General features: G+C 60.4%; 1 protein-coding gene across 1 annotated transcript; it reads right to left on the bottom strand.

Moving 5' to 3' along the window:
• Positions 1–1239: 1239 nt before the first annotated feature.
• On the bottom strand, positions 1240–25016 carry TINAGL1 (tubulointerstitial nephritis antigen like 1). Its single transcript, XM_065421784.1, has 11 exons — positions 24713–25016; positions 21751–21814; positions 16114–16206; positions 14740–14854; positions 11536–11659; positions 11105–11255; positions 10392–10581; positions 10114–10159; positions 7724–7847; positions 2029–2074; positions 1240–1383 (listed from the first exon to the last, which is right to left on the bottom strand). Exons 1-11 carry the CDS (start codon positions 25014–25016, stop codon positions 1240–1242), a joined length of 1401 nt encoding a protein of 466 aa, XP_065277856.1.
• Positions 25017–25630: the final 614 nt, after the last annotated feature.

The raw sequence follows: 25630 nt of genomic DNA, 5'->3' as shown, positions 1-25630 counted from the left end.
GTGAAAAGCCAGGGGGCTGGCGACGCACTTTCAAGTGCTCAGCACATATAAGCTACGGGCCAGCGCACCGCGGCCTCGGTGTCAGCAGAAAGCCGGCCTTGCCCGGGTCCCAACAGGGCTCCGCGCGAGACGGGGGTCGTTTGGAGGCGAGACGCTGAGGCTCAGAGCAGGGGGCTGTGGAAGGGCGGGGGGGACGGGGTGTGTTGGAAATTGGGAAGTTGGTCGGAGATCCTGTGGGGACTGCAGTGGGACTGGGTGGGAGACCAGAGTGGGCTCCCAGGGGCGCAGGGGAGGGGACCTCTAGGATGATGGGAAAGCTAGAGATGACCAGGGTGAAGAACAGCAGCATGTCAGTTACTCTCCTGCCCCGGCCCAGCTCCATCCAGGCCGCATGGCTGGTGGTAACCACTGGAGACCCAGCTCCCTGCTAACGCGGAAGGCTCTCCGGAAAAGCTGGGGTTCCTCGTGCTGGCTGTGCCATCTCCTCGCCCGCTGGCAGGGGGCAAAGAGGCAAACACCCTGCCACTGGGGTGACAAAGGCGTGGCTCAGTGGCACCCCGTGAGCTCTGCACAAGGGCCAGGCAGCTTGCCCCCGGGGAAATGAAAGGGTTAACTACAGGTTGGTCTCCGGAGAGCTGGGGGTCCAGGAAGCCCTAGGGCCCCCTCCGTATCTCTGGGGAAAAGCCCAGCGATGGGTGGCGGGGCTGGGACAATGGGGGCCCCGAAGGCGGGGGCAGGGTTCCCAAAAGGGTGGGGTGACAGACCAATCTGATTTCCACACGGCGGGGCCCAAGACACCCCAGCCCCACAGCAGAAGCCGCAGCCCCAAACCCCACTAGAGTAGTGTAAACAGGGCCCTGTCCTCACTAAAGCGCATCCCAGAGGGGACCAGGCCTGGGGGTCCCAGCACGTCTCCAGCTAGGGACTGGTCAGGGCCGAGGGTCCGTTACCAGGAGAGGGTGAGGCCCGTGCTGTGAAGACATTCCTTGGTGGCAGCTCCATGAGTCCTCAGGGATCCTCCCAGGCCCCCGGGGTGCCAGGCCTCCCAGAGCCCTACGTAGTCCTGGGAGAGGACGGTGGCCGGCCGGGGATCCTTCGAGGTCCCTTGGGGGTAGCAACGGAGCCAGAGTCTGCTGCAGGTGCCTGTGGCTGGGTCCAGATCACACTTGGGCTTCATGGAGCACGTCGGGGCTGTGGGAGGAACGGCCTCCCCGTGCCATGCGGGGCCACCCGGCTGGCTCACTTCCGGCGCCGCATGTCCTCCATGCTGACGCGGCCCCAGACGCCCACCACGAAGGTCTCGATCTCGCACTCGTTGGCGCCCCGGGCGATGCGGAAGTAGCCGCCCTCTCCCCAGTGCTTGCCCCAGGAGTTTGCAGCCACCTGCAGGGAGGCCAGAAAAAGACGTTAAAAGACGTTAGCAGCCGAGTCTGTGTGTAGCACGTGTGTACAAGGACACAGCCAGCCAGACGCACGCATACAGCCAGCCAGACAGACGCGTGCACACACAGACAGACAGACGCACACAGCCAGCCAGCCGCACATGCACGCAGCAGTGCCCTGGAAAGCACCCCTTCCCTTCCCTGGTTCTGACCCAAAGTTTGGAACAACGGAAGAGGCTGCCCCGCAATGGCTCCATCTCCGGTTCTGCGCCAGCCGCAGCCCGAGCCAGCTGGGCCTCGCTGGTCTGTCCTGGGGAGACCCGCAGCCCAGTCACACGCTGAATCGAGCTGCTGGCTCCTGATCTCAATCCTGAGCCTTAGCGTGCCCATGTCTGGCTTCTAGTGCCCCAGGACACAACAAAACCCCCTGCCCACGGGTGAGATCTGCAGCCAGCCTCAGGACGGTAGCTTGAGGAGTGCCCCCATGCTGAGGGCACATGGCCTGGGGGGGTTGATGGCACCTCTGCAGCGTCACCAGGACTCAGGAAGCCGCGCAGCACCGGTGGGACGCTAACCCTCCCACCACTCTCCACCCTACCCACGCAGCCCCCAGTGCAGGGGTGTTTCATTGCCACGCAACACTCACCCAGTACTTCTGAGTCTGCCCCTGGGGCGTCCTCTCTTCTCCCCACCTGCGGCAGGATCGAAAGGAACAGATGGTTAGAGGCGGGGGTCTGGTTCTGGGTCAGGCTTGGAGCCTCACAGCCCCAGCCCCAGCGGATCCAGCTCATCTGAGTCCTCCCTTTTCATGTGCTCCACCCTTGAGCAAACCCAAGGGGGGGGAATGAAGACTTGGCCCAGTCCCCTGGAGCCGTCCAACCCTTGCCTTGTGTCCCAGGGCGAGCCAGAGGTGACCCCACTCAGGAGCCCCCCTCTCCCATCACGCGCTCGGTCGTGGTTCCAAACTGCGTGGAAACCTGGCGCCGCTCCACTCCGCTCCCTGGGGCTGGGCTCAGGACCTGGCCGGCTGGTTCGTTTCCGCGACTCTCCCGTGAGCAGATGGAGAGAACACAAGGGAGAAGGAGCCGCCTGCTCCTCACTTGCCTGCTCGGGGCTTGCTCAGGACTTCAGGTTTTTCCTTCAGTCCCCAGCCGGGCTGTTGCCTCGGGGACTGTTTTGCTTCTGGTGTTGGAACCGGTAACCACAGCAACACTCAGTTTACTGTCATTTCACCGGTTTGGGTCGCAGGCTGGAGGGGTCCTGGGGCCAGGGGTTTGTTTAGCTTTGCCGGTTTCCTGGCTCGCGGAGATGGCATGGAGCCCTGAGGTCACGGCTCCAGCCCAAGGGCCAAGCTCGCTCCTGGAGCCCGGCCAGGCAGAGTTAGCAGTGGGGAGGGGGAGTCAAGTGCTAAGGGATGTGAGAACCAGGAACAGAGGGGGCAAGTGCTGGGCAACCTTCCCCTACACAGCTCGGCCGGTGCCCCTCACTCCCAGCCCCCTGCCCGTCCAGTCCTGAGCCCCGCACAGCTCTGCCAGTTCCCCTCACTCCCAGCCCCCTGCCCGTGCTGCTCCAGTCCTGGGCCCCGCACAGCTCTGCCGGTGCCCCTCACTCCCAGCCCCCTGCCCCTGCTGCTCCAGTCCTGGGCCCCGCACAGCTCTGCCGGTGCCTCTCACTCGCAGCCCCCTGCCCCTGCTGCTCCAGTCCTGGGCCCCGCACAGCTCTGCCGGTGCCTCTCACTCGCAGCCCCCTGCCCCTGCTGCTCCAGTCCTGGGCCCCGCACAGCTCTGCCGGTGCCCCTCACTCCCAGCCCCCTGCCACTGCTGCTCCAGTCCTGGGCCCCGCACAGCTCTGCCGGTGCCTCTCACTCGCAGCCCCCTGCCCCTGCTGCTCCAGTCCTGGGCCCCGCACAGCTCTGCCGGTGCCCCTCACTCCCAGCCCCCTGCCACTGCTGCTCCAGTCCTGGGCCCCGCACAGCTCTGCCGGTGCCTCTCACTCCCAGCCCCCTGCCCGTGCTGCTCCAGTCCTGGGCCCCGCACAGCTCTGCCGGTGCCCCCCACTCCCAGCCCCCTGCCTGTGCTGCTCCAGTCCTGGGCCCCGCACAGCTCGGCCGGTGCCCCCCACTCCCAGCCCCCTGCCCCTGCTGCTCCAGTCCTGGGCCCTGCTCAGCTCTGCCGGTGCCCCCCACTCCCAGCCCCCTGCTGCTCCAGTCCTGGGCCCCGCACAGCTCTGCCGGTGCCCCCCACTCCCAGCCCCCTGCCTGCTGCTCCAGTCCTGGGCCCCGCACAGCTCTGCCGGTGCCCCCCACTCCCAGCCCCCTGCCTGCTGCTCCAGTCCTGGGCCCTGCTCAGCTCTGCCGGTGCCCCCCACTCCCAGCCCCCTGCCCGTCCAGTCCTGAGCCCCGCACAGCTCTGCTGGTGCCCCCCACTCCCAGCCCCCTGCCCCTGCTGCTCCAGTCTTGGGCCCCGCACAGCTCGGCCGGTGCCCCCCACTCCCAGCCCCCTGCCCCTGCTGCTCCAGTCCTGGGCCCCGCACAGCTCTGCTGGTGCCCCTCACTCCCAGCCCCCTGTCCCTGCTGCTCCAGTCCTGGGCCCTGCTCAGCTCTGCCGGTGCCCCTCACACCCAGCCCCCTGCCCCTGCTGCTCCAGTCCTGGGCCCCGCACAGCTCTGCCGGTGCCCCTCACTCCCAGCCCCCTGCCCCTGCTGCTCCAGTCCTGGGCCCCGCACAGCTCTGCCGGTGCCCCTCACTCCCAGCCCCCTGCCCCTGCTGCTCCAGTCCTGGGCCCCGCACAGCTCGGCCGGTGCCCCTCACTCGCAGCCCCCTGTCCCTGCTGCTCCAGTCCTGGGCCCTGCTCAGCTCTGCCGGTGCCCCTCACACCCAGCCCCCTGCCCCTGCTGCTCCAGTCCTGGGCCCCGCACAGCTCTGCCAGGGCCCCTCACTCCCAGCCCCCTGCCCCTGCTGCTCCAGTCCTGGGCCCCGCACAGCTCGGCTGGTGCCCCCCACTCCCAGCCCCCTGCCGCTCCAGTCCTGGGCCCCGCACAGCTCTGCCGGTGCCCCCCACTCCCAGCCCCCTGCCCCTGCCCGTCCAGTCCTGGGCCCCGCACAGCTCGGCTGGTGCCCCCCACTCCCAGCCCCCTGCCCCTGCTGCTCCAGTCCTGGGCCCCGCACAGCTCTGCCGGTGCCCCTCACTCCCAGCCCCCTGCCTGCTGCTCCAGTCCTGGGCCCCGCACAGCTCTGCCGGTGCCCCTCATGCCCAACCCACAGCCCACCACATTACTATCCAAGCCCCAGGCTCACACCCCCTCCAACCGCAACCCACAACCTTCCTGCTACTCCAGTCCTGCAGCCAAGTGTGCCAATGCACCTCAACCCTTATCTGCAGCCCCCATTGCTGGCCCTGGCCTAGCTGATACAGGTTCATTTACCCTTCACTCTGTCCACTCCAAAGAGGAAAGGTGGCTGCATTAACCCTCTCCACCTTGGGTCTCTCATGCCCCCTTGGCACTGCAGCTGGGCCAGAAGAGGTGCAGCTGCCTTTATCCTGCTCGGGCAGCAGCTGAGTTCCAGGGTGCTGAAGGAGCTGCAGGAACCAGATTTGCTTTGGTTGAGGGGTCTAATTGTGGCTGTAGGGGCGTGGCTATCGGCCCACACCCTGCAACCGTTTGGCCCCGCTGCCTGGCCTACCTGCAAGAAACCAGCCAGATCCGGGCAGACCCGGCGGGAAAGGGACCTGGAACATTTCCAAGAGCTCATTCCAAGCTCCCCGGTGTCAGGGGCCAAGTCACCCCGTGGCAGCAGCACGTCAGCCCAAACCCGAGCCAAGCGGCTTGTGGGCCCAGGAAGCCAGCAAGCCGGGGCAGCTACCCAGAGGTGGAAACACAGCAGGCTTGTGTCCTTCGTGTCTGCCTGGCAGCGCCCCAAGCGGGTGGCGGAGGCTGACATGCTATTCGTGGCTCTACCTGCTGAGCTGGACCAAACCCTGCTAGAAACAGGACATTCCACTGTCCCCAGGGCTCAGCCCAGTCTTGTTCTGCATGTCCCTGGGGCGCCTGTCGCACAGCTTAACAATCCTCCCTGGAAGGTCTGCGGCTAAGGGTTTGATGCTACAGACTCCCTGTGCGACCTTGGCCACGTCCCTTAGTCTCTCAGAGCCTCGGTTCCCCACCTGTGAAATGGGGGCATAATCCTTCCTTTGGCTGCTTGGACCGGCTCCCCCTCCGGCTGCGCCTGGCACAACGGGGCTCAGATCTCACCTCAGTGCTCCTGCAGCATAAACTTTAAATACCGCCCTCTCTTGACCCCCATGCTACCCTCCTTCCTGCCAGCCCCTCACCCCTGCTCCAACCCCTCCGCCCCCCACTGCTCACCCCGCCTGGTATCGGACAGTCTGAGCCGGCTGCATCCCCGCCTCCCGGCCATGCTGGGCTGCTGTCCTCTCCCCAGCCCGAACCCATCCCATTTGCCGCTGCCTTCCCCAGAAGGAGGTGCCTGACCAGCAGGCAGTAGCCCAGCAGGGCTGCAGGGGAGCTCAGCTAGCTAGCGGCAGTAGTGGGTGTCCCAGTATGAGCCCCATCACTAGGGGGCGCTATAGACCACACCGCCCTCCTCCGGAGGGCACAGCCGGCCTCCAGTGTGGTTCGTCTGATCTCTGCGTCCCCAGCGGCTCGATCGGTGCAAACCTGGGGTTCGACCCACTCCTCTTTGAGCGACGCAAAGCGCCGGAGCGTGACTCACCGCAGGCTGGGCCCAAAGCACGGGACCCGCTTCCCCCTCCTTTCATCTCTCCCCACACACACGCTTCCTCTCCAGCCCAAGGAAGGGGAACTCCCTTCCTCCACCGCAGGGAAAATGCCTTCGCAGACCGAGGGAGCTTTTCCCACTAGCAGCGCCTAGAACTGACTCAGTGGAGGGCTCAGGCAGGACCAGGAGTGAGGGCGGGACGTGCTCCCAGCTGGGCCGTCTGTGCCATCCTGGGGACACGGGCGGATGGTGCCAATGGAGGGGACAATCATTCGGGGTAATAGTGAGAACAAGGCAGGTGAAAACAGGGCTGTCAGCGCATACAGCACCCACCACACAGGTACCAGCGTCCGTACAGCCCGGGATGCTTCCCCGGGCGCAGGGCATGCTGGAGTTATTCCATACCCCTTGCCCCTCTGACCATCGCTCCAGCCCCGATCCTGCACCACGAGGGGCCAAGGGGCCTTTTGCCATTAACTGCCATAGGGGCAGGATCCCGGTCTCAGCCTCCCAGGCTGCACCAGCTTTTCACAGCTGCAGCCCCGGCTGCTTCTAAGCACAAACCCAACACCCGGCCTGCAACCGAGCCCCGCAGCCTGGCGCGCTGCACTCAGCGCAGAAGCTCAGGGGTGGAAGAGCAGCGGGGCTGCGGATCGGGGTTGAGGGGCACCAGCAGAGCTGCACGCGGGGCCCCAGGACGGGAAGAGCAGAGGGCAGGGCAGGCTGGTACAACTATTCCAGCCTGTGCCAGGCTTTGGCAGCCTCCTGCTCTCACGAGAACGAAACCCAGCCTGGGTTTTTCTTAAAGCAAAGGAAACGTATTTGTTTCTCCTCTTGGCTTGAACTGGCCCAGAGGGCACCGGGGGGGGGGGGGGGGCACCAGGGCCGGACCAGGCTGCTGGAAACGCTGGGCTGCAATTCGTCCTGCGACAACAAGCGCTGGCCCACACTGGGGCTGGTTCTTTGGCCCTGTCTCTCCTGTAGGCCTGCGGGGAGGGGGGAGAGGGGCACTGGGCAGGCTGGCTCAGGCAGGGGGTCTCTTGGGAGACTGTTCTGCCATGCAGCCCCCACCCCACAGAGTCCAGTGGCTCCCAGAGATGAGCTGCCCACCCCCGGGACACCGCCAGAGGAAAAACTCTCAACCTCCTCCCTCCAGAGGGGAGTGGCCCTGTCTGGCTGCCATCCTTCCTCCGGCCTCTGCCCTCCCCGCAGGGCCCCCCAATGTACTTTGGTTCCTCATTCCAGGGAGGGTGCCGGCCTGGCACATGTTCAATGCCACTCACCATGGCCCCCCACTCCAAATACACAGCGCCCTGCCCCTTCAGCAAACAGCCTAGTGTCTCGGTGTGACACCTCCCCCGATACACCCAGCCAGCCAACAGCCTCCCACCAACACCCCCTCACTCTGGCCTCAGTGCGCACGCCCGCCCGCACACCGCCCCGACGGCCCTTGCAAACGCCTGACCCGTCCTCGACACCCCACTAATTCCACGCCCCCATCTCCCTCCCCGACACCTTCTCAAACACCCACATGACCCTGCCAGACACCTCTGGCACGAGGGCGCAGACACAAAATTGCTACGGCACGAAAGACCCTCCTTACCCTGTGATTTTCACTGAGTGGGTGCCGTGTCTCCGGTGGTGCTCCGGCTTCCCAGCCATCACCGGCGTGTGCCGATAGACTCCACTCTTGTACACGAAGAAATCCTCGTGAACCTCCATGATGGCTGCAGACAGGGAGGAAAGAGCAGTGTCACCATGGGGTGAGGGGACAGCTACACATCATCTGGGTGAGCAGGGCCCATGGTGCCCCCTTCAAGCCAGATTTCTTTCCCGGGTGATGCCCCTCTATCCTCTGCCCCTCTGGTATCGGTAATTACCTTGGTGGAGGGAGGTTGTGTGTACTGCACCTTTAAATTTCCTGAGCCATTTTGTGAGAGGTGGAGTTAATGCAGCATGCTCGGGCAGAGACGCGCACACTGTGCTCTCTCTCCCCCAAGCAGACTTGACTTTTGTTCTTTGTTGTTTGGTTTAAATGGAAAGTCAGCCAGGCTGAACATATAGGGAAGTCTAGTGCAGATGGGGTGAACACAGCTGGGTTTTCGAGCAGGATTTCTCCCTCCCCTTTGGACTACTCCTGCCGAGGGAGCTTTTACAAAATTTATTATCACGCCGATTAAAAATCAAACCAATGGGAATTTGAGATCAGCTCCCTGCAGTTAATAACTGAACACGGTCCTAGCGACGCGCAGCCCCCATTTGTGACGAGAGAGCAGGATGGGTGCCCCAGCACCAGAGACCATTAATCAGCTTAACTGCGGCTTTACCAATCACACAGCTTGTTAAACATTCACCAGCCTCGCCCTGCCTGCCAAAGGGAGCGTGGAGCATGTGGGTATCCTGTGGTGCTGAGATGGGGAGGGGAGGCCACTAGCTAGCTGGGCGGGACACGTGAGGCCCTTGGTTTTCACTTTTTACTGAATTTTACTGAAAATGTCCCGGGTTTTACAAAAGCTCGTATTGGGTTTTTAGTGAGTTTCACCCGAATTTTGGACCACTCAAATACAGGAAAAAAACAATGATGTTAAGAAAATCCAGTCCAGCAGAGTTGTGTTTAGGTTGTAATAAGTTAGACAAAGTGTACCCGGGAGGCTGTTAAAGTAAGACCACGGAGTGCGTGTGAACCATTAATGTGCAATTCATGAACTAAACCACAGTATGCAGCAGCTTTTACTTTCAGTACTCTTACTTTTCTCAATTTGCTGCTGTTTCTGTCCCCCCAGCTTCCAATATTAATCCTGGTATTTACCCAGAAAACTGTGAAGTTAATTTTTTGGCACTGATGTTTTATCCTTTTTTAAAATGTTTGTAATAAAAACTAGTACAGGCCTGGGAAATTGTAAAGAAAAATAAAAACTGTAAACAAAGGGCCTTTGGTATATTCCATGAAACGGACTCACCACAGATTGAAATACTGACGGACCATTTTTTTGGTAAATGTTGAAATGAACACTTGCAAAGACAAAATGCCGCAAGCCTGCTGCTTTGTGTCTGTACGCTGCCTGGAACAATGGGATTTTGGCTAGCCCTTAATGAACATGATTACTAATAGGTCGCTCAGGCCCATAACCTGGGCATCATCTTGGATTTGGCCTTCTCTATTGTTATTTATTATAATTTGTATTGTGGGACAATTGTGGGGCCCTGAGTCACAGACCAGGACCGCGTTGTGCTAGGAGCTGTACAAACACAGTACAAAGAGATGGTCCTTGCCCTAGACCCAACCCAGGCTGCGTCTAATTCTTGCCCCCTCTTTCTACATGATGGGATCCTGCTCCCTGAATCAGGAACGGGCCCCATTTGCTGTCCCATTGGGAAGCACACAGTATTAAGTGTGGCCTCTGGCAGCTAACACTCAGGACACTAGCCCATGCCGAAAGGGCCAGTCTATTCTATTCCACACAGGTTCTCACACCACGCTCCCCACCACAGCACCTGAGGGCTGGATTCACAAAGCACCTACGCCCAACATTTAGACATCAAAACCCTGCTGAGCGGCTGCCTAACCCACGTTTCCACCAGGAAAGTCCCCTATTTTTCAGCCATCCGGCACGCACAGCCCCCTGGCGTCACTGAGCTGCTCTGTGCCTAAGCCCTGATGGGATCCTCGAAGCCCAGCACTTGAGGCTAATGTCTCCCCTGCCAGCTCCACCCCGAGGTCCTGGAGACGGGCGCCGGATGCGGCCAGGGATAGCAACAGAGGGGCATGCCCCCTTTACCCCACTCCCGGGGGGGGAAGGAGCAGCCCAAATGGAAGCCAACCCCCTAGCCCCCCTCCTCTGCACTAGCCAGGGACTAGTAACAGGGTCTGTGGGAGAGGGAGGGGGCTCCCTGGGGCTGGACGGGTAGCGGGGTCTGTGCCGGAGTCGGACGGGGAGGGGATTCCCTGCGGCAGGTGGTGGGTGGGTCCAGTCCAGCTGGCACATCCCTTACCTTGCACGGGCCCATTCTCCATCAGCTCTTTCATGATCTCCTTCTCCTGCAAACACAGAGCAGGGCTGGGTCACACCCGGACCAGGAGGTGGTGGCAGCTGGGAGACCCTGGGCTTTAATCTCCGCACAGCCCTCACCCCACCCCTCCAATGCCCTCCCGATTGGAGCCTGCTGTCCCTGAGCGAGTGGGACTGGGCCAGCCCAGGTCCAGCCAGCGTTAACCCCTTGGGGGCTGGCCTCCGCCCGCAGAGGGCTCCGGGCGGGGCAGCGGCACTTACGCTGGAGGAGAGGCGGTAGGCGGGGGTCGACTGGTAGATCTCGTTGGAGTGGGTCTGGGGGTTAGGGCACTGCTGGGTGGCTTGTCTCTTCCCTCTGCCCGTGGAGCGACTTTGCATCATGCAGGGCCGGCCTGCGGGGGCGCTGTCCTTCTCCCGGCTGGTGAAGGGGTAGCAGCTGTCTGTCACCACCCTGGGAGGCAAGAGTGGGGGGTAAGAGAGGGCTGCACAGCGGCAGGTGGGACAAAGCGCCAGCCCCCGGCACAGGGACGATGGGCTGGGGAGGGCTGGGACACCCAGTGCAGCTCCAGGATGGCTTGACCAATGCTGGCTCCGTCTCAGATTGGAGGCGACCGTGCCAGGGGATGGATCATTCTCTGGGCAATGCCAGCCTGTTCCTGGGCACAGTGCAACAAGTCCTGCCCTCTCTCTCCCCCCCTGGTTTTGCCAATGCCCCTCGATCCCAACCCATCGCTCTTCTGCTGTTCCAGCCCTGGGCTTCCCTCTCCACCTGCAGCTTTGCCAGTGCCCCACAGCCCCCCTGCCCTCCACCATACACACCGCCCCCCACTCTCTGAGCCCTGAACTCCCAGACATAGCTCGGCTGATTCATTCCACCTCTGCCCTGCAGCCTCCTCCCCCGCTGCCCCACTCCGGGGCTCCCTCCCCTGCCCAAAGCTCTGCTGACGCCCTTCCACCCTTTGTACCACACTCACCCTCTCCTGCGCAGATACCACCAGGCCCGGTCGATCCGGCCCCCGCTGCAGCCCTGCTGGTTCCGGGTGTCGCACGAGATCAGGTTCTGGGGGGACAGGGCGGGCGTCATGTGCCCCATGGAATGGATGGAGATCCTGTCCGATGCCACCGCTTGGAGGAAACTCACGTGGTTAGGAGGTTCCTAACGTAGCAGATACAACTCTTCTCCCTTCCCCCAGCCAATCAGCCTCAGCCCCAGGGGCCCGAGCTGGGACTTGGCACGAAGGACGGGCCCGTTCTATGCACCACGCCAATGGGCAGAACCATGGCAGCAAGGGGAGGGAGTGGCAGGGGTCTTCCAGTGAGCGGGTACAGAGGGCTCCTTCTCTCTGCACCGGCCACCTCCTGCCGGAGCATGCTGCCCAGCACTGCTGCCCGACGGGCGCCTTACCTGCCGTGGAGAAAGCCCAGGAGCCGGCGCAATTGCCCTGGTCCAGGGGCTCGAGGACCAACCCGGGCCACTTGTCAGCTGCGTTGAAATGGCTGGGGAGCCGCTCGTTGGTGTCCATGCTCATCTGCAGAGGCAGAGACAGGGAGCCTCAGCGGGCCACAGGGGCTCAGTGCCAGAGCACCAGGGACACCACGGCCGAGGGCGGCTGGAGTTCCAGGCTGCATTCAAGAGAGGAGCCCTTCTAGAGACGATACCCCAGGGCCAGCTGAGAGCCTGGCCTCTTCCCCTTTCCCCAGGAACCTTTGCTTCCCCCCCACCCTCCCGCCAAAAGCCTCCTGCAGGATCCAAACCTCCCCAAAGCAGGCAATCAACCCCGACCCACTTGGTGGGTGTTAAACTGAAGATGGGCTTATGGTAAAGGCACTGGGTTGGGGCTTGGGAGCTCTGGGCCAGTTCCTGGCTTTGCCACTGACTCTGCGCCAGTCACTTAGGCTCAGAGGTATGTAGGTGCCTAACTCCCATTGGCTTGGGTAAGTTTTCAAAGTGCCTAAGTCCCTTCTTCAAAAGGGACAGGCATGTAAGAGCCTAAGTTTCTTTGGAAGTCAATGGGCTTTGGGCTCCTAATTGACTTGGGTTCTTTGGAAATGTTCACCCTCTGCAGCTCTGTTCCCCAACTGCAAACCGGGGATACGAATCCTTCCTCTGTCTTGTCTAGTGAGACTGCCAGCGCCTTGGGGCAGGGCTGTCTTCCCCTGGGTGTGCGCACCAGGGCGCCCTGAGCTCTGGTGCCGGCTTCTTGGGCTACTGGAACAACAACAGGCTTTCTTTAAACCTGGCTGAATTGCAACCCTCCAATTGCAGAACAAATGGCTGCCTTTCATTTTGGAGTGAATTCAGGGAGTCCTTCCTGGGCAACGCTGCCCAGCCCCCGGCCGGCCGCCAGCCATGCACCGGGGCGGATGCAATTCAAATGCGGAGCATTTATGTGTGATCAGGAAACGTCTCTAAAAATACACATGGTCAGGGAGTGAAGGACACTGCGGCCTCGGACCGTGGTCCGCCCTTGCTGCCAAGCTCAGAGGGGAAGGCGCATTGATGTTTGCGCTATGTTCTCTCCTGAGCGATCTCACGCCAACGATAGGGGCACTCCAAGAAAAACAAAGCCAGGCCATAACAACAGGGACCCTTCTTTCCATCCTCCGCACCTTGATGATTACAAGGTTCCCAGCGGGAGGAGGGATAAATATGAACTGCTGGGACTGGGGTCAGCACAAGACTATTTCAGGGCTCTGGTCTGGCCTTCCTTCCTTGGGGGAAAGAGGCCACCAGCCGGCAAGGTGTGGAGGTGAAGGAGAATGGTGTAAACGCCTCGACTGTACAGACTTGCCCCATCCCTGCAATGCAGCAAGAGAGTTCCCAGCCAGGATCGCACCCAAGGTCTCTGACCCCAAAGTACAGGCCTCTAAAGCACTAGCTCTGTTCAGCGAGAGCAGGGTAGGGTGCGGATCAACCGCCTAGCACACTTGGCCAGGGTGCTACCCGCAGCCTGGCCTGGCATGGGGTTGCTGCACTGCTGCCTGCTGTCACCACCAGGAGGCGCTGTTGGGGATGCTGCCCTGAGGTTGTTAATGGAATCTGAGCATGCTACCTCCTGACCACCCCGATCTTTGCCGCCCCCATGTCATGGCAACATGTGTCGGGCAGGGGCAGCCCCCACCCGATTGGACGCAGCCCCCGCGCCTGGCTCAGATGAGTACAGGGAATCCCCAAAAATGGGAAAGCAAAATGAAATCTGGCCTTTCCCCCCATTCACACCTCTTCCTGCCCTGGCTTAGACCACCCCCGAGTCCCGGGTCAAGCAGAAGCGCCAAGAGACAAAAAAAAAAAAAAAGCAGCAGGCAAACAATAGCTCAAGCTGGAATAACGACCTGTCCCATCCGCTGACAGCCTGGGTTTCCTGCCCGGCCGAGCCAGCTGACTTCCCCCCCCAGCCCCCACTGGAAAAACAGCGTCTTGCTCTCCAAGAACGTGCTTGGAACAGAATGAGTCTGAGCAGCGCCCCGTCGCTTTTCCACACGCACCGGCAGGGGCCACCTTCCGCGGGAAACTGGACGGGAGCAGAGCCCGGGCGACGTCAGTGCCGTGCCCTGGCAGCCCCTGCCCGCGTGTTTGTTCTGGCAGGAGCCTTTAGGGACAGACTGCGTCCGGGGTAATGCACCGTGCAGCAGGCTGGCTTTGCAGACTCAGCAGCGGCACAGCAGGGGCCCGGGGGCCGGCGCGGACCTCGCTTTCCGATGGGAAACAAACAGGGGAAGGAAAGGAAAAGAATCCAGGGATCGCAAGGCTGAAGCTACTGAGCTGGGGTTTCCAGACGAACAGGCCTAATGAGACCCCCACGGAGCCTCCACTACAGGCCTGGGAGTATCGGCCCACTTCAGTCTTCCAAAAAAATCCAACGTGGCTTTGTACCCTTGGCCTGGGGGTTCCCTGGGGTAGACTGCGGCCTCCTCCAGAGAACACGCCCCTTTCCCCTGCCCGCAGCCTGAGCCAGCTTTCAAAGGAGGCCGCCGTAACTGGGCAGTGACTGGCCCATAGCCGGCGGCTGCCCTGCCTCCTGGGGTTCCGGACAGAAGCACACGACCCCAGTCCCTGATCCCATGTGTGTGCTAGCATCACTGCCTGGGGGTGAGCAGCACGCTTCTGGGCACGTCCGCACGCCGATGAGCATTGTGGGCAGGCAGGCCCTGATAGTGCTCCCCGCCACGTGGATCCTCACGGGCGTTAGCCCCAGCTCAGGAACTTGCCCTGGAAGGCTGTGCGGCGAAAGGCTGCCGGTGTGTGAAATCGAATCGGGACAGCCCGGAGCGTCCGCAGCTCGGCAATAATCAACGGCAGAGAGCAGCAGCCCTGAGCCAAAGCGTGGAGCCATTTCCAGCACAAGGGGGAAGGCCCTGCCAGGATAGGAAGGAAGGTCAGTGCTGGACTGGGCCAATTCCCAGCTCAGGCACAGACACCCAGTATGACCTTGGTCTGGTCACTTAATCTGCCCCGTGCCTCAGTGCTCATCTGTAGAATGGGGATAATGCCCCCCACAGGGATCAAATCCCAGCTGCAGGCTGGGATGGGAGAGTTAGTCTCAAGTGGACAGGAACTAAACCCAACCCCCACCCTATTGAAGGCCTGGGCCAGGCAAGACAGACTCACCTGCAGCTCGTTCATGTGCATGACCGTGGGGGGTGGTTTGATGGTCCCCAGCCGGTAGTGGATCCCTTCGTCCAGCGTCATCCCCCAGAAATGGCTGTAGTTGGCGGCTCTCCAGCTAGCGAGGGACAGGCGCAGGTCCGATTAGAGAGCAAAGCACCCCCGACACACTCACGACCCCAGGCGTGGACGGCTCAGCCTGAAGCTGTAGGGTGTTGACCAGCTCCACCCCCTGGAAGTGCTAGTTGGGGGCATGCGGGTGTTTAACACAGAGATGGGCCTGGGCTGCAGGGCCCACGTCTGGCCACCTCAGGGCTTGAGAAGGGTCAGCGCCGGATTCCTCCCCGCCAAGGTCAGCGTGGCCCGTTCCAGAGACGGTCACATTGAGTCCAGGGCTTTGGTTTGGTCCCTGACACGGAGAGGGGACTTAGCCACGCCGTCCTAGGCCCTTATCTGGGCCCCATTACTGTGGCATCAGCATTTTAATACATTCACTCTCTCACTCCCGGGGAGGCAGGGGAGGGCGGTGCTAGTATCCCCAGTGTACAGATGGGGAATGGAGCCACAGACAGGCTAAGGGACTTGCCCAAGGTCACTCTAGTGGTCTACAGCAGTGGTTGGTACGGAACCCAGGTGTCCGGCCAGTGCCTTAACCGCAAATCCATCCGTGCTCTCTAGATGCTAAGGGGCGTCTAACAGCATTTTAAGGGAAGGGTTTGGCTACCAGACGCTCACATGTCTCAGGAGAGGTTCCATCCCCCGCCCTGGCCCTGATGTGCCAAGGCAGTGGGGCGCAGGGGCTGTACCCTAGAGCGGGACGACATTTTTCTAACCAGAAACGGCCCTTTTTTCTAAACCGAAAATTTTCATTCAAAATTGGTCGGTGGGTGGAATTTTTCTTTTTTCGCAAAAAAAACAACCCCCACCAAACGTGCTGCCTTTTTGGGGGGCCACTGATACCGAAAACGTTCTCAGAACGGTTGTCAGGACTTTTCATTTACTAAAAGCAGGCTTGGAGGCACAGGACAGAATGTTAACCCTCGCTTGCCCAGCGTTTCTCCCTCTGTAATGAACTCTTCCTTCCTCCCGCCTTGCGTCCGGCTTGTCGGTATAGACTGTAAGCTCTGTGGGGCCGGCGCTCTCTCTCGCTGGGTGTCTGTACAGCGCCGAGCACAATGGGGCCGTGATCTCAGCTGGGGGCTCTCGGAGCTACCAGGACCCAAACACTCACAGCGAACCCGGCCCAGCATTTTGCAGGTTTCTCAGAGCATCGGGCTGCCCCGTGGACCCGCAGTGGAACGGCGACACCTCCAACCTTCAGGCTTTCGAAGGCCATGGCAAACCGTTCTCCCCGCCCACCCGGCAAAGGGCTCTTACCCATAATTCCCTCTGTTGATGGCATCAATCATCTCGCCATCGATGAGGCAGGCGTGCTGCTCACAGTCCCACTTCCCGTTCCCGCTGCAGGTGCTGGGAAGAGAAGGAGATAAGGGAAGGGTCAGCCAGGGAAGCAGGTCCAGCTGGGGAACTGTGGGACAAGGCCTTGCCAACGGCGCGGGACGGAACCGCTACATGTCTGCCTATGCTAGAGATCCGTCGTGTGAGGCCGGGACCAGTCGTTCCCTCTCACTCATTCCCCGGCTGCACCCAAAGCCACCTCAGCCACGCATTGCCCACGGCACAAGTTGGGGGAGCTACCCCAGGTGGCAGCCAATACTGGATCTTGAGGGGAGCTGCATCCATTGTTGCTCCAGAGTTGTGATTCAGCTATCGGCCTCCGCTCCTGTGCCTTCCCACAACCCACCCCCAGCAGCCCATCTGCCTACGCTCTGCTCCGTTTGCAAGCCAGCACTCAGGGCCAGCTCCAGGCACCAGCATTCCAAGCAGGTGCTTGGGGCGGCAATCTGCAAGGGGCGGCACTCCGTGTGTTTTTGCCGCCCCGAGTAGCGCGCCGAATTGCCGCCGCGGACGGCGGGGGCAGTCCAGGTGCCGTTAGGGCAGCACATGCGTTTCCGCGGCGGCGGCAATTCGGTGGCAGCTTCTATGTTCAGCTGCCCGTGGCGGCAATTCGGCAGCTTCTGTCTTCCGGCTGAAGACAGAAGCTGCCACCGAATTGCCGCCGCCGCGGAAACGCGCGTGCTGCCCTAACGGCACATGGACAGCCCCCGCCGTCCACGGCAGCAATTCGGCATGCTGCTTGGGGCGGCAAAAACAGTAGAGCTAGCCCTGCCAGCACTTAAAGGGTTGGATGCTGCCTTCAGAGAAGAAACTAAACTCACTTCTCTGCACCTTTGGAGCCACGTGGGTCTGCGAAACTGAGCCAGAAAGCCCTTGAAATCAGTCCTTGGCATGAGACTGTGACCTGTTCCCCTGCTGGTCCCTGCTGGAGCTTGGAAGGGCAAAGGAGCATGGGATGAAAACTAATGAGGCTGAAAGTTAGTCGGGCTTTTGCAAACATCAACAAACTCTGGAGCTGGGGGAAGGTTCAGAGCAGCTATTGCTGTCTTTCCATTAGTTCAGCAGCCTGTGTTAAAACCAGGGAACACGAGAGAGTCTGTACTAAACCTTCGGGGAAACCTAGCCAGCCCATGTCTGCGTTACGGGTTCGGCAGCGACATAACGCTGTATCCCCGCGGCGCAGACGGCAGCGACAGAAGGGGTTTCTCCATCCCGCCTTCCCCATCAAAGGCACCATTCTTCCACCGCCCTGGCTGCATCTACGGAGCTCCAGGGTGTGGGTTTTTCACCCCCCTCCCTGACATAGTCACCCTGATATCACGTCTCTGTGGAGACCAGGCCTGGGATGCATTAGAAGAGCTGGGGAGGAAAGGAAGATCAGGCCCTGCTCAGAGAGTTTCAGGCCTGAAGGAACCATCCTGATCATCTCTGACCTCCTGCACGGCACAGGCTGCAGAACCGAGTCGCCCACTGGCTCCTGCAGCAGGCCCAGCGCCTCTGGCTGAGTCACTGAAATCCTCAGATTTGACTGCAAGACTCCAAGTTACAGAGCAGCCACCGCTGACTCTAGTTCAGCCCAGCAAGTGTCCTGTGCCCCACGCGGCAGGGGATCCGCGGGGCTGGGGCGGGGGGGGGGGGGGGGGGGGGAGGCTGCAGCTCTGGATCAGGGTGCAGCAGCAGAGCTGTGGAGAGCTGGGGGGTGGGGAGCATGAAGCAGGCCCCTGAGCTCCTTCACTCCCATAGGCACCGAACGAAACCCATCCCCCCCACACACCAGTCCAGCACCTCCAGTCCCCTGGCGCCCACGGGGAGCTCACACAAGCCTTCTCCAGCATTAACCAAGCTCCAAGCAATGCTCGGTATTTTCTCCAAGAGCCCCGCTGGTTTTTGCTCCTTTTCCAGCCCAGAGAGGCTGCGCTTCCTTTTAAGGCGAAGGAGCTGCCGGCAGGACTCTCCGAGGATAGACAGAGCTGAGCCGGCAGACCCGGGCCCAGCCTTAACCCTTCCCTCCCCGGGACGCTGAGTGGGAGATCTCGCCTGCCCTCCTCCCAGCAGGGGACGACTGCCCCTCTGGGGGGCATTGGATGTCCGGTGCCCCTGCAACCCTGCTGCCAGGCTCCCGCCGCTGGGTGCACGGGGCTGCCTGGCCAGTCTGGGCGGGTGCCGCTGGGCAGATGGAGGCAGGTGTTCCACTGGGGTGTGGATAGTGACATCCTCGCCGCCACCCCACAGAGGAGAGAGGGTGGGAACGCAGCCGGGGTGGGGGAGAGGAGATATCCCCCCTGCCCCCCCACAGCCAGCTGCCCAGGACCAATGGAGAGCTGTGTGCCCCTCATCCTGCCCCCCGGCTCAATGGAGCTCGCAGCAACCAGGCGGAGGGAGGGGACAGTTTATAACCTGCTAGAAACCATCAGCGGTTTGAAGAGTAACCGGCCATCCCTCCCCAGGGATCACAGGAGATGCCCCTCCCTGCCCCGAGGCCCCAGGCAGCAGAGCTGTGAGGGCTGAGAAGCATTTCTGCTCCCGGAAGGGCTGCCGGGAGGGTGGCAGCATCTGTGCCGGGCGACAGGGGCACAGGGCGGAATGTGACTGCCCACGCCCCGGGCCGCTCCTCTCCCCTGGTCCTGGGGTACATGAATTCGCCCCACCCCAACTCATCAGCAACTGGCTGCCCCGCTGCACTCGCTAGCACTGAAAGCAGCAGCCAGGGCCTCAGGACTCCAGGGTTCCATTCCTGGCTCTGACACTGACTTGCTGTGCAAGCTGCCCTCCCGGAGCCTCAGTTTCCCGTCTGAAATGGAGATAAGACTCTGGGGAGGAGGGGATCACTTCACTGATGACCCTTTTATTAAGCGATTTCAGATCCTTGCATGGATGGGACTATAGAAAAGCAAGACAGTCACATCCAATTAACCCTTCCCACCCCACTCCCGCCAAACGCCCCAGCCACGTCCCGACAGTCCACGTGGGTCTAGGTGGGCCCACAGCCCAGCTGGGAGGGAAGCACATCACTGTTCAGGGTGGAAAGGGCTCACCCGAAACAGGAACAACCATGATAGCCTCCCCTGGGGCCAGGGGTCGCAGGCTCCTCTCTCAGGCCCAACATTCCTTGTGTGTGTTATAACCCCGGGGGAATCTTCCCTCCCCTCTGCCTGGCGATCGCACCGCTGCCTTGCGCCCATGAGGTAATGGAAAAAGCCAGAGTTCAAATTCCACGGCCTCCCAGATGCTTTCCAAGCCCTTCGCTCCCCCCTCCTTGCTGTTTGGTCTCCACACACACGGTGGTGCCCGGACTGCTGGAGCATCTTGTTATTAACCCCTGGGGAGAGGATCTCGCCCCGCTGCAATCCACAGGGTGGATCCCAGCCCGGGGAACTGCCCCGGGTGCAGACACTGCATCGCTCTCAGGAACTAAATCAAGGAGCAGAGCAGGCCCTGTTAAAAATGGGGGGGGGGGGGAGGAGGGGTCGTGTGTAAAGTGCAATGTGCCCAGCAGTCCCGTGGCAGGAAGTAAACAGAGGTTTCACAGACGTTCACACCACCTCTGCCTCCTAGCCTCTAGGCCGCTCTCGGGGCTGGAGCGGCCCCTTGTGTAAGTTAGAGCAGCCCCTTACGGCAACCATACCAGGTCACCAGTGGCCCTTCCTACCTGCCCTAGCATGCTGCTGTGCTGGTGGCTGGGAGGGGGAGCAGCAGGGGGCTCCTTATGGCTGGAGAGAGACCTAATGGCCTCTAACTCTGGGCCAATGCAGGGCTGGATCTGCCTGGGGGGTCTAGTAGGACAGGGGAGAGATAACTGAGTGGGAGTAGCTGGGGGTCACACAAGATGCAGATGCATCTGGAGTAAGAGCTGAAAGGGGAATTGCTTATTAAGTCCGACGTGGGGTCAGGACTGGGAATATTTTGGCAGGAGGAGCGTTCAGCCCCCAAAGGCCCAGCCCTGCTGGAAGACACTTCCCCTTCTGCAGGAAAGGCGGCCGGTTAATCTTCGGAACCTTGAGCCCTTATTAAAGCCCCCGCCCTGGGCAGGGTCTGACCCCTGCAGCCCCAGGAGCTTGGGAACTGGTCAGGGAAGAGTTTGCTTCAACACTGAGTGCATCCCACCCCCGCATTCCTGCTGATAAAACACCAGGGAGAGTTGGCTCCTGAGACAGCCAATTGTGGCTGGGGGGCAGGGAGCAGGGGGGGGAGATGCTCTGCTGTGATTGTCATACACTCGGTATCCTCCCAACTCAATGCTGGGCTGCATGGTCTCAGACAGGTGCTGGTCTCGCGGGTGAGCTTCCTACCAGCTGATTACAAGGTGCTGCACTAACGTCTGTATAAATCTGTGGAGTGACTCCGGATTCACACCAGTGTAACTGAGACAAGCATCCAGCCCATTATTAGCATGCAGGGATATCCCTGATCTACGGTAAGGTTCAATGTATTTAGCTCTGATGCTTTTATGCCTTCGTTTTCTGTATCCTGCACCTTTAAATCTATAGGGCTCCTGCTCTCTGTAGAGGTGGGCAGCCATTTTGTGCTCAGTTCAGTACAGACTGTTAGGCGACACATGCGCGCGCACACTGCGCTCTCTCATAGAGACTTCTTTTGTTCTCCGTTGTTCTCCTCATCTAAAATAAATGCCATTCACACCTAAATCATCTGTTTGCTCTTTGCACATGGAGAGGCATAACAGCCCAATCTGTCTTTCCCATCTCGATTTCTAGGATTCCAGAGATACTTTGGAAAGGGCTGTAAAGACTGGAATCAGCTCTCAGCATGCCGCTGAGAAAGGAGGTTCATTCGTGATGCAACCGTAGCCAGCATTCATAAAGGGAGGCAAACCATTGCCTGTGCTGGGGCTGCAGCCTGGGGGGTTTGACTAGATCACCTCTTGAGGTCCCTTCCAGACCTACATTTCTAAGCCACAGTGGGGTTATCAGGGCAGAATTTGGTCTCGGTGACACCTCTGCAGGAAACAGTGATGAACCCGAAACTGACCCAATCTGGGATTTCATCACCAATTTAACACTGGGCAAGTCGAAGGATTCACTGTGGGACATTAAACATGCAGGCCCAGTTTCCAGAAACCCCACGGCTGCGTTATGGCTCTGCCGTGGAAATTCTGGGCAGCCCGTGCCGTTCCATTGCAGGCCAGGGAAAAGCTGGCAGTTCCCAAGGAGACTGGCACCCAAATTTCAGCGCCAGCAAACCCCCGTGGATTGGCATCAGAGAACGCTGGAATCTGTGACAGGTCATGCCTCTGGCCCCACTCTCCTGCCAGTGCAGATGGCCCCTACAACACATTTTCTGATGCTCTATGCAGTCTCATTTTACAAGCGATGGGTCTCCCGCTGAGCACACTGGGAGCCTTGTGAGATCTCTCTGTCAGGGGACGAGGCGGAAATCTTGGGGACGGGGTTCCGCTAAGGAAAAATACATTTTGAATGGTTTAAAGAGAAACCTGAGTCATCTGACTTAGCTGATGGCAAACAGCTCATTAGCAGCTCGGGAAATAATTAGCAACGCCTGGCGTCAGCAAGACCCCTGATCAGAAGCCAATGCACTCACCAGAGGTTGCAGTTTTCTCTGTAGGTGGCTCCGGTTGGGTACTTGTGTCCACCACGATCACAACCTGGACAGGAGAGAGGTGAAGAACAGACCACGGTGAGGAACTGTTCTACAGGGGTACACGTGAGACTAGTTAGATCACTGCTACCACAAAGCAACTCCCCATACAGTCCGTGGGAATCTTTCCATTGACTTCAAAGGAGCAACACCAGGACCATAAGCCATACCACCAGCCCACGCAGAATAAGGAGCCGTGGTCACAAAGAGACTAAGTGAGTCGCCCAGGGTCACACAGGGAGTCTGTGGCAGAGCAGGGAACTGATCCCAAGTGAGCACCCGAACCCCTGGCCCACCCTTCCAAACTAATCCCCCTGCCCATTTAGAACGGTTTGGGGTCTGCCTTGGAAATATTCTGCACCCCTCTGTATCACAGCCAATCTCAGACAGGTTTTCCAGGCCTACCTGAGCTGTACCAGAGGGCACAGCTCTTGCGTCTCAGGACATGAAAGGGTTTAATTCTGACTCATGGGAGGAGGAGCCGGGTCCTTCCAACTATCCCGGGGGCCAGTAGGCTGTGCAGTTATGCAGCTGCTGCTGGAACTGAACTGATCTGCCCTGCCGGCCTTTAACTCACTCCTCCCCTTGCTGGCTCCCAGCCAGGAGGTGTGCAAAGGCAGCTGGACAAAGTGCAATTGGAGACGGGGGGGTGGGGGTGACTTATCACCCTCTGATTTATTGGTTCGTGGTGCAGGGGAGGCTGTTTGTGCGGTTTTGGGTTCGGTGCCAGACAAGCGAAGCGTGTCCCAGGTGTGATTCATGCCCTGCACCCTCTGATGTAAACGCGCCCAGGCTTTCCTCATTGCTCCCCACAGCTCAGTCACCGGGGGGGAGGAGGGGGAGGCTTTGCTCTCAGCTGCACAGGTGTAAATCCAGAATAGTTCCGGATTCCCACCGGCGTAACAGATCAGAACCTGCCCCCTGGCTTAGGGGCCGGCTCCCCACACTCCCAGCATGGGACCCTCATGTCCCAGCGTGGCCGCCGCAGAGCCCCCTCTCAGGCCAACCCCTCCGCGACTCCGAAAAGGGTGCACACTGGCCCCCTGATTGGGATGGAGTAAAGAGCGCTCGGTGGTTTATGCCACAACCGTGGGACCCTGCGGTGGGGAGGGCAGGAGTCATTCCCAGAGAGTGGCGTTCACAGGGTGAGATCATGCGACAGACTCGCCCACGCCCCTGTGGATTGGAAACATTTCCGATAAAGGCCCCAGTTACAAAAGCTTTATTCATCTTTATACGCCGGCTGGTTCCTCAATGGCTTCTTAGAAAGAGTTTTGTGACACGCATCAGAGGGAGGGACACACAGCCCAGCGGATGCAGTCTCCCCAGCAAAGTATGTCAGGGTTAACTTGACAGTGAAACATACGCGGCTCTGAGGACCATGATCTTGACTGATCAGGTTCTGATCTCAGTGACAGCAGCATCAACGCAAGGCCCTGAGCACCGGACAATGAAAGGTCCCATTTTCAAGCGTAGGGATGTTACGCATGGAACTGGCCAAATTCCAGCCCAGCTCCTTATCCTGGAATTCCCCTGGCAGGGTCAAAGCAGACACCATCATCTCGTTCACTCCCCCATCCCAGCTGGCCGGGCAGCGTTGCTAGGCGATAGCTGCCACATTTCAGCCCCAGGCAAAGGGACCCATTTATCTACCTAGGGTCAGATTCTGTGTCCAGTTGCACCATGCGATGTTCTGGAGTGAGTCCGCTGAAGGCAAAGGCATTATCTGGATTTACTCTGGCGTAACGGCGCACAGAATACAGCCCACAAGCTGTCCTGCACTGCGGGGCCTTCAGACGAAGGGTGCTAAGGAACGGTCAATAACTAATGTGGGCCAGATTCTCCACTGGTGGAAGTCACCCGGGTGCCAGTGCATTTACACTGATTTACACCAGCTGAGCCTCTATGTTCCTAGAAATGGAACTGGAATGTACTGGGCCAAATTCTGCTCTCAGTTACCCCCCAGGGCAAAGTCAGACTGGGCATTAGGAAGCCAAACCTCCATTGTCTCCAGTGGCATTTACATCTCTTATGCCAGGACTGGGTTTGCCCAGGAGCAGGATCCGAGGTCTCTCTTCCCGGCCCATGAGTTTTCCAGCGCCTGGCACCTCTGGGGTTACGACTCTTCGCTCAAGAGGCGGGCAGAGCTCTAGGAAAGGCTGCTGGCAGCCCCCCCCTCCCCTACCCCGCAGCCCAGGGCCAGAGAAAAGCCGCTATGACGCGTGTGAAGTACACACATTCCCAGCCGCTGTTGGGCTGAGCTCTCGCAGCTGCCAAGGAAATGATCACATCTTAAGTAGGATCTGCGATAAGGGAGAGACCGATGACTGGCAACGTCCCCTGGGAAGGCTCCAAAGGCAGCCCGGTGCCAAGCAAACCAGCAGGGGGCGCAGGGAGACGCCTCCCCGTGTCTGGGGGTTTGACCCTGGGGTGATCCCCTTATGGATGGGGACAGGGGGATGGCTGCTGGACAGCAGCCAAGTGGGCAGGAGAGGGAACAGAGGCCCTGTTGAGTGGAATTGCTGTTGACTCCACAGGAGAATAGAAGGGCGGGGGTCATTAAGGGCCAGGAACACTGAGATTGCAGGTTCAAATCCTGCAGCAGGTGGGACCACACGTTATCCCCATTCGATAGATGTCTGGGTGGCGAGGGTGGGTCCCAGCCTAGTTTGACCTACACAAACTCCACCGGAACAATTGGTCTGTCATTGGCAGCCTCGGTGGAGAAGCCAAGCGCTGAACAGGCCCTGGGGACTGAGCTATGGGGTCGCTCTGGGGCAGGCGGACGGGTGGGAGCTGTGTGGATGTGAGGGATGGTGCTTGCATTGCTGCTGACCCCATGGGGATACCCAGAGGCCCTGGGCCAGGCCAGAGCGAGCTGCTGGAGGGGGTCTGCCCCACCTACCTTTGTGCACAGGCACGGGGGGTGGGATGCCCAGGCAGTACTCCCAGAAGTCAGGGCAGCAGTCGGAGACAGTGCGGTTGCAGAAGAGGTCGCAGTAGCAGATGGTATCCAGGTAAGGCACGGTGCAGGCGTCGTCCCTGCCGGCGCAGCAGGCATCGCTCCTCTCACAGTACGAGCCTCCGGCGTCACGGATCCCCCGCTCGTGCAAGCCCGGTGCCAGCTCTCTGCGGGTCCGGGCCCCGTGGGCAGAGAGATCCTCTGCTGCCAACAACCAGAGGGTCGGGAGAGTCCACAGCAGCCTCATCTCTGGGCCGACGTCCCCGGAGCTGCAGGGGCCAGGCAGGGAGAGAGAAGGACGGGACGTGAGGAAGGCAGGGTCCGGAGTGGACACGGGCACCTCCTGGCCCACAGCCTCGTTCCTAGGGCTGCGCTAAGAGCTCAGAGGGGGACATGAACCCTGAGGGACACTAGCGTCGCCATGATCTCACCTCGGGCCCCAGGCCACTGGCAGGTGCGTGGCAGCAGGGCTTCCGAACACAGGCAAGTGGGACTTGCCATGGGGGCTAGTGAATTGGTGGCTGCCAGGAGACCCTGGAACGGAGCTTTCCCAGCTTTGCCCAGCCCGAGGATGAGATGCAACCAGCCTGAGGACACCCAGGCCACACCGCCACCTGCCACCTGCACCGGTGCTTGCTTCGGGTCATCAGCATGGCATGGGCCACAGTGCCGCCATGAGACGTCCTCCTTTAGGGCAGCCACTCAGGTGGCCAGCAGAGGCTCTCCAGATAAGCCCCACTGCAGCCTCATAAAATGCTACGTGCGGCTAACACCAGTGGATGCACGAGTAGGGGGGACAAGGGAGCTAAGGCAGCGACCTACCCTCCAGGGGAGCTGTCAGCTAGTTCCACTCTCCAGGAA

The sequence above is a fragment of the Emys orbicularis genome, chromosome 23 (assembly GCF_028017835.1).
Source record: "Emys orbicularis isolate rEmyOrb1 chromosome 23, rEmyOrb1.hap1, whole genome shotgun sequence".
NCBI lineage: Eukaryota > Metazoa > Chordata > Testudines > Emydidae > Emys > Emys orbicularis.
The sequence above is the reverse complement of the archived record's forward strand: the minus strand, read 5'-3'. Positions and strand labels throughout refer to the sequence as shown.

Excerpts from the sequence above, each read along its gene's own strand:
- TINAGL1 (XM_065421784.1), bottom strand. The coding sequence starts at position 25,016 with ATGAGGCTGCTGTGGACTCTCCCGACCCTCTGGTTGTTGGCAGCAGAG. Across the intron at positions 14,855-16,113 it reads ATCAACAGAGGGAATTATGG|CTGGAGAGCCGCCAACTACA; the intron begins GTAAGAGCCCTT and ends GTCCCTCGCTAG. Across the intron at positions 10,582-11,104 it reads TGGTATCTGCGCAGGAGAGG|GGTGGTGACAGACAGCTGCT; the intron begins GTGAGTGTGGTA and ends CTTGCCTCCCAG.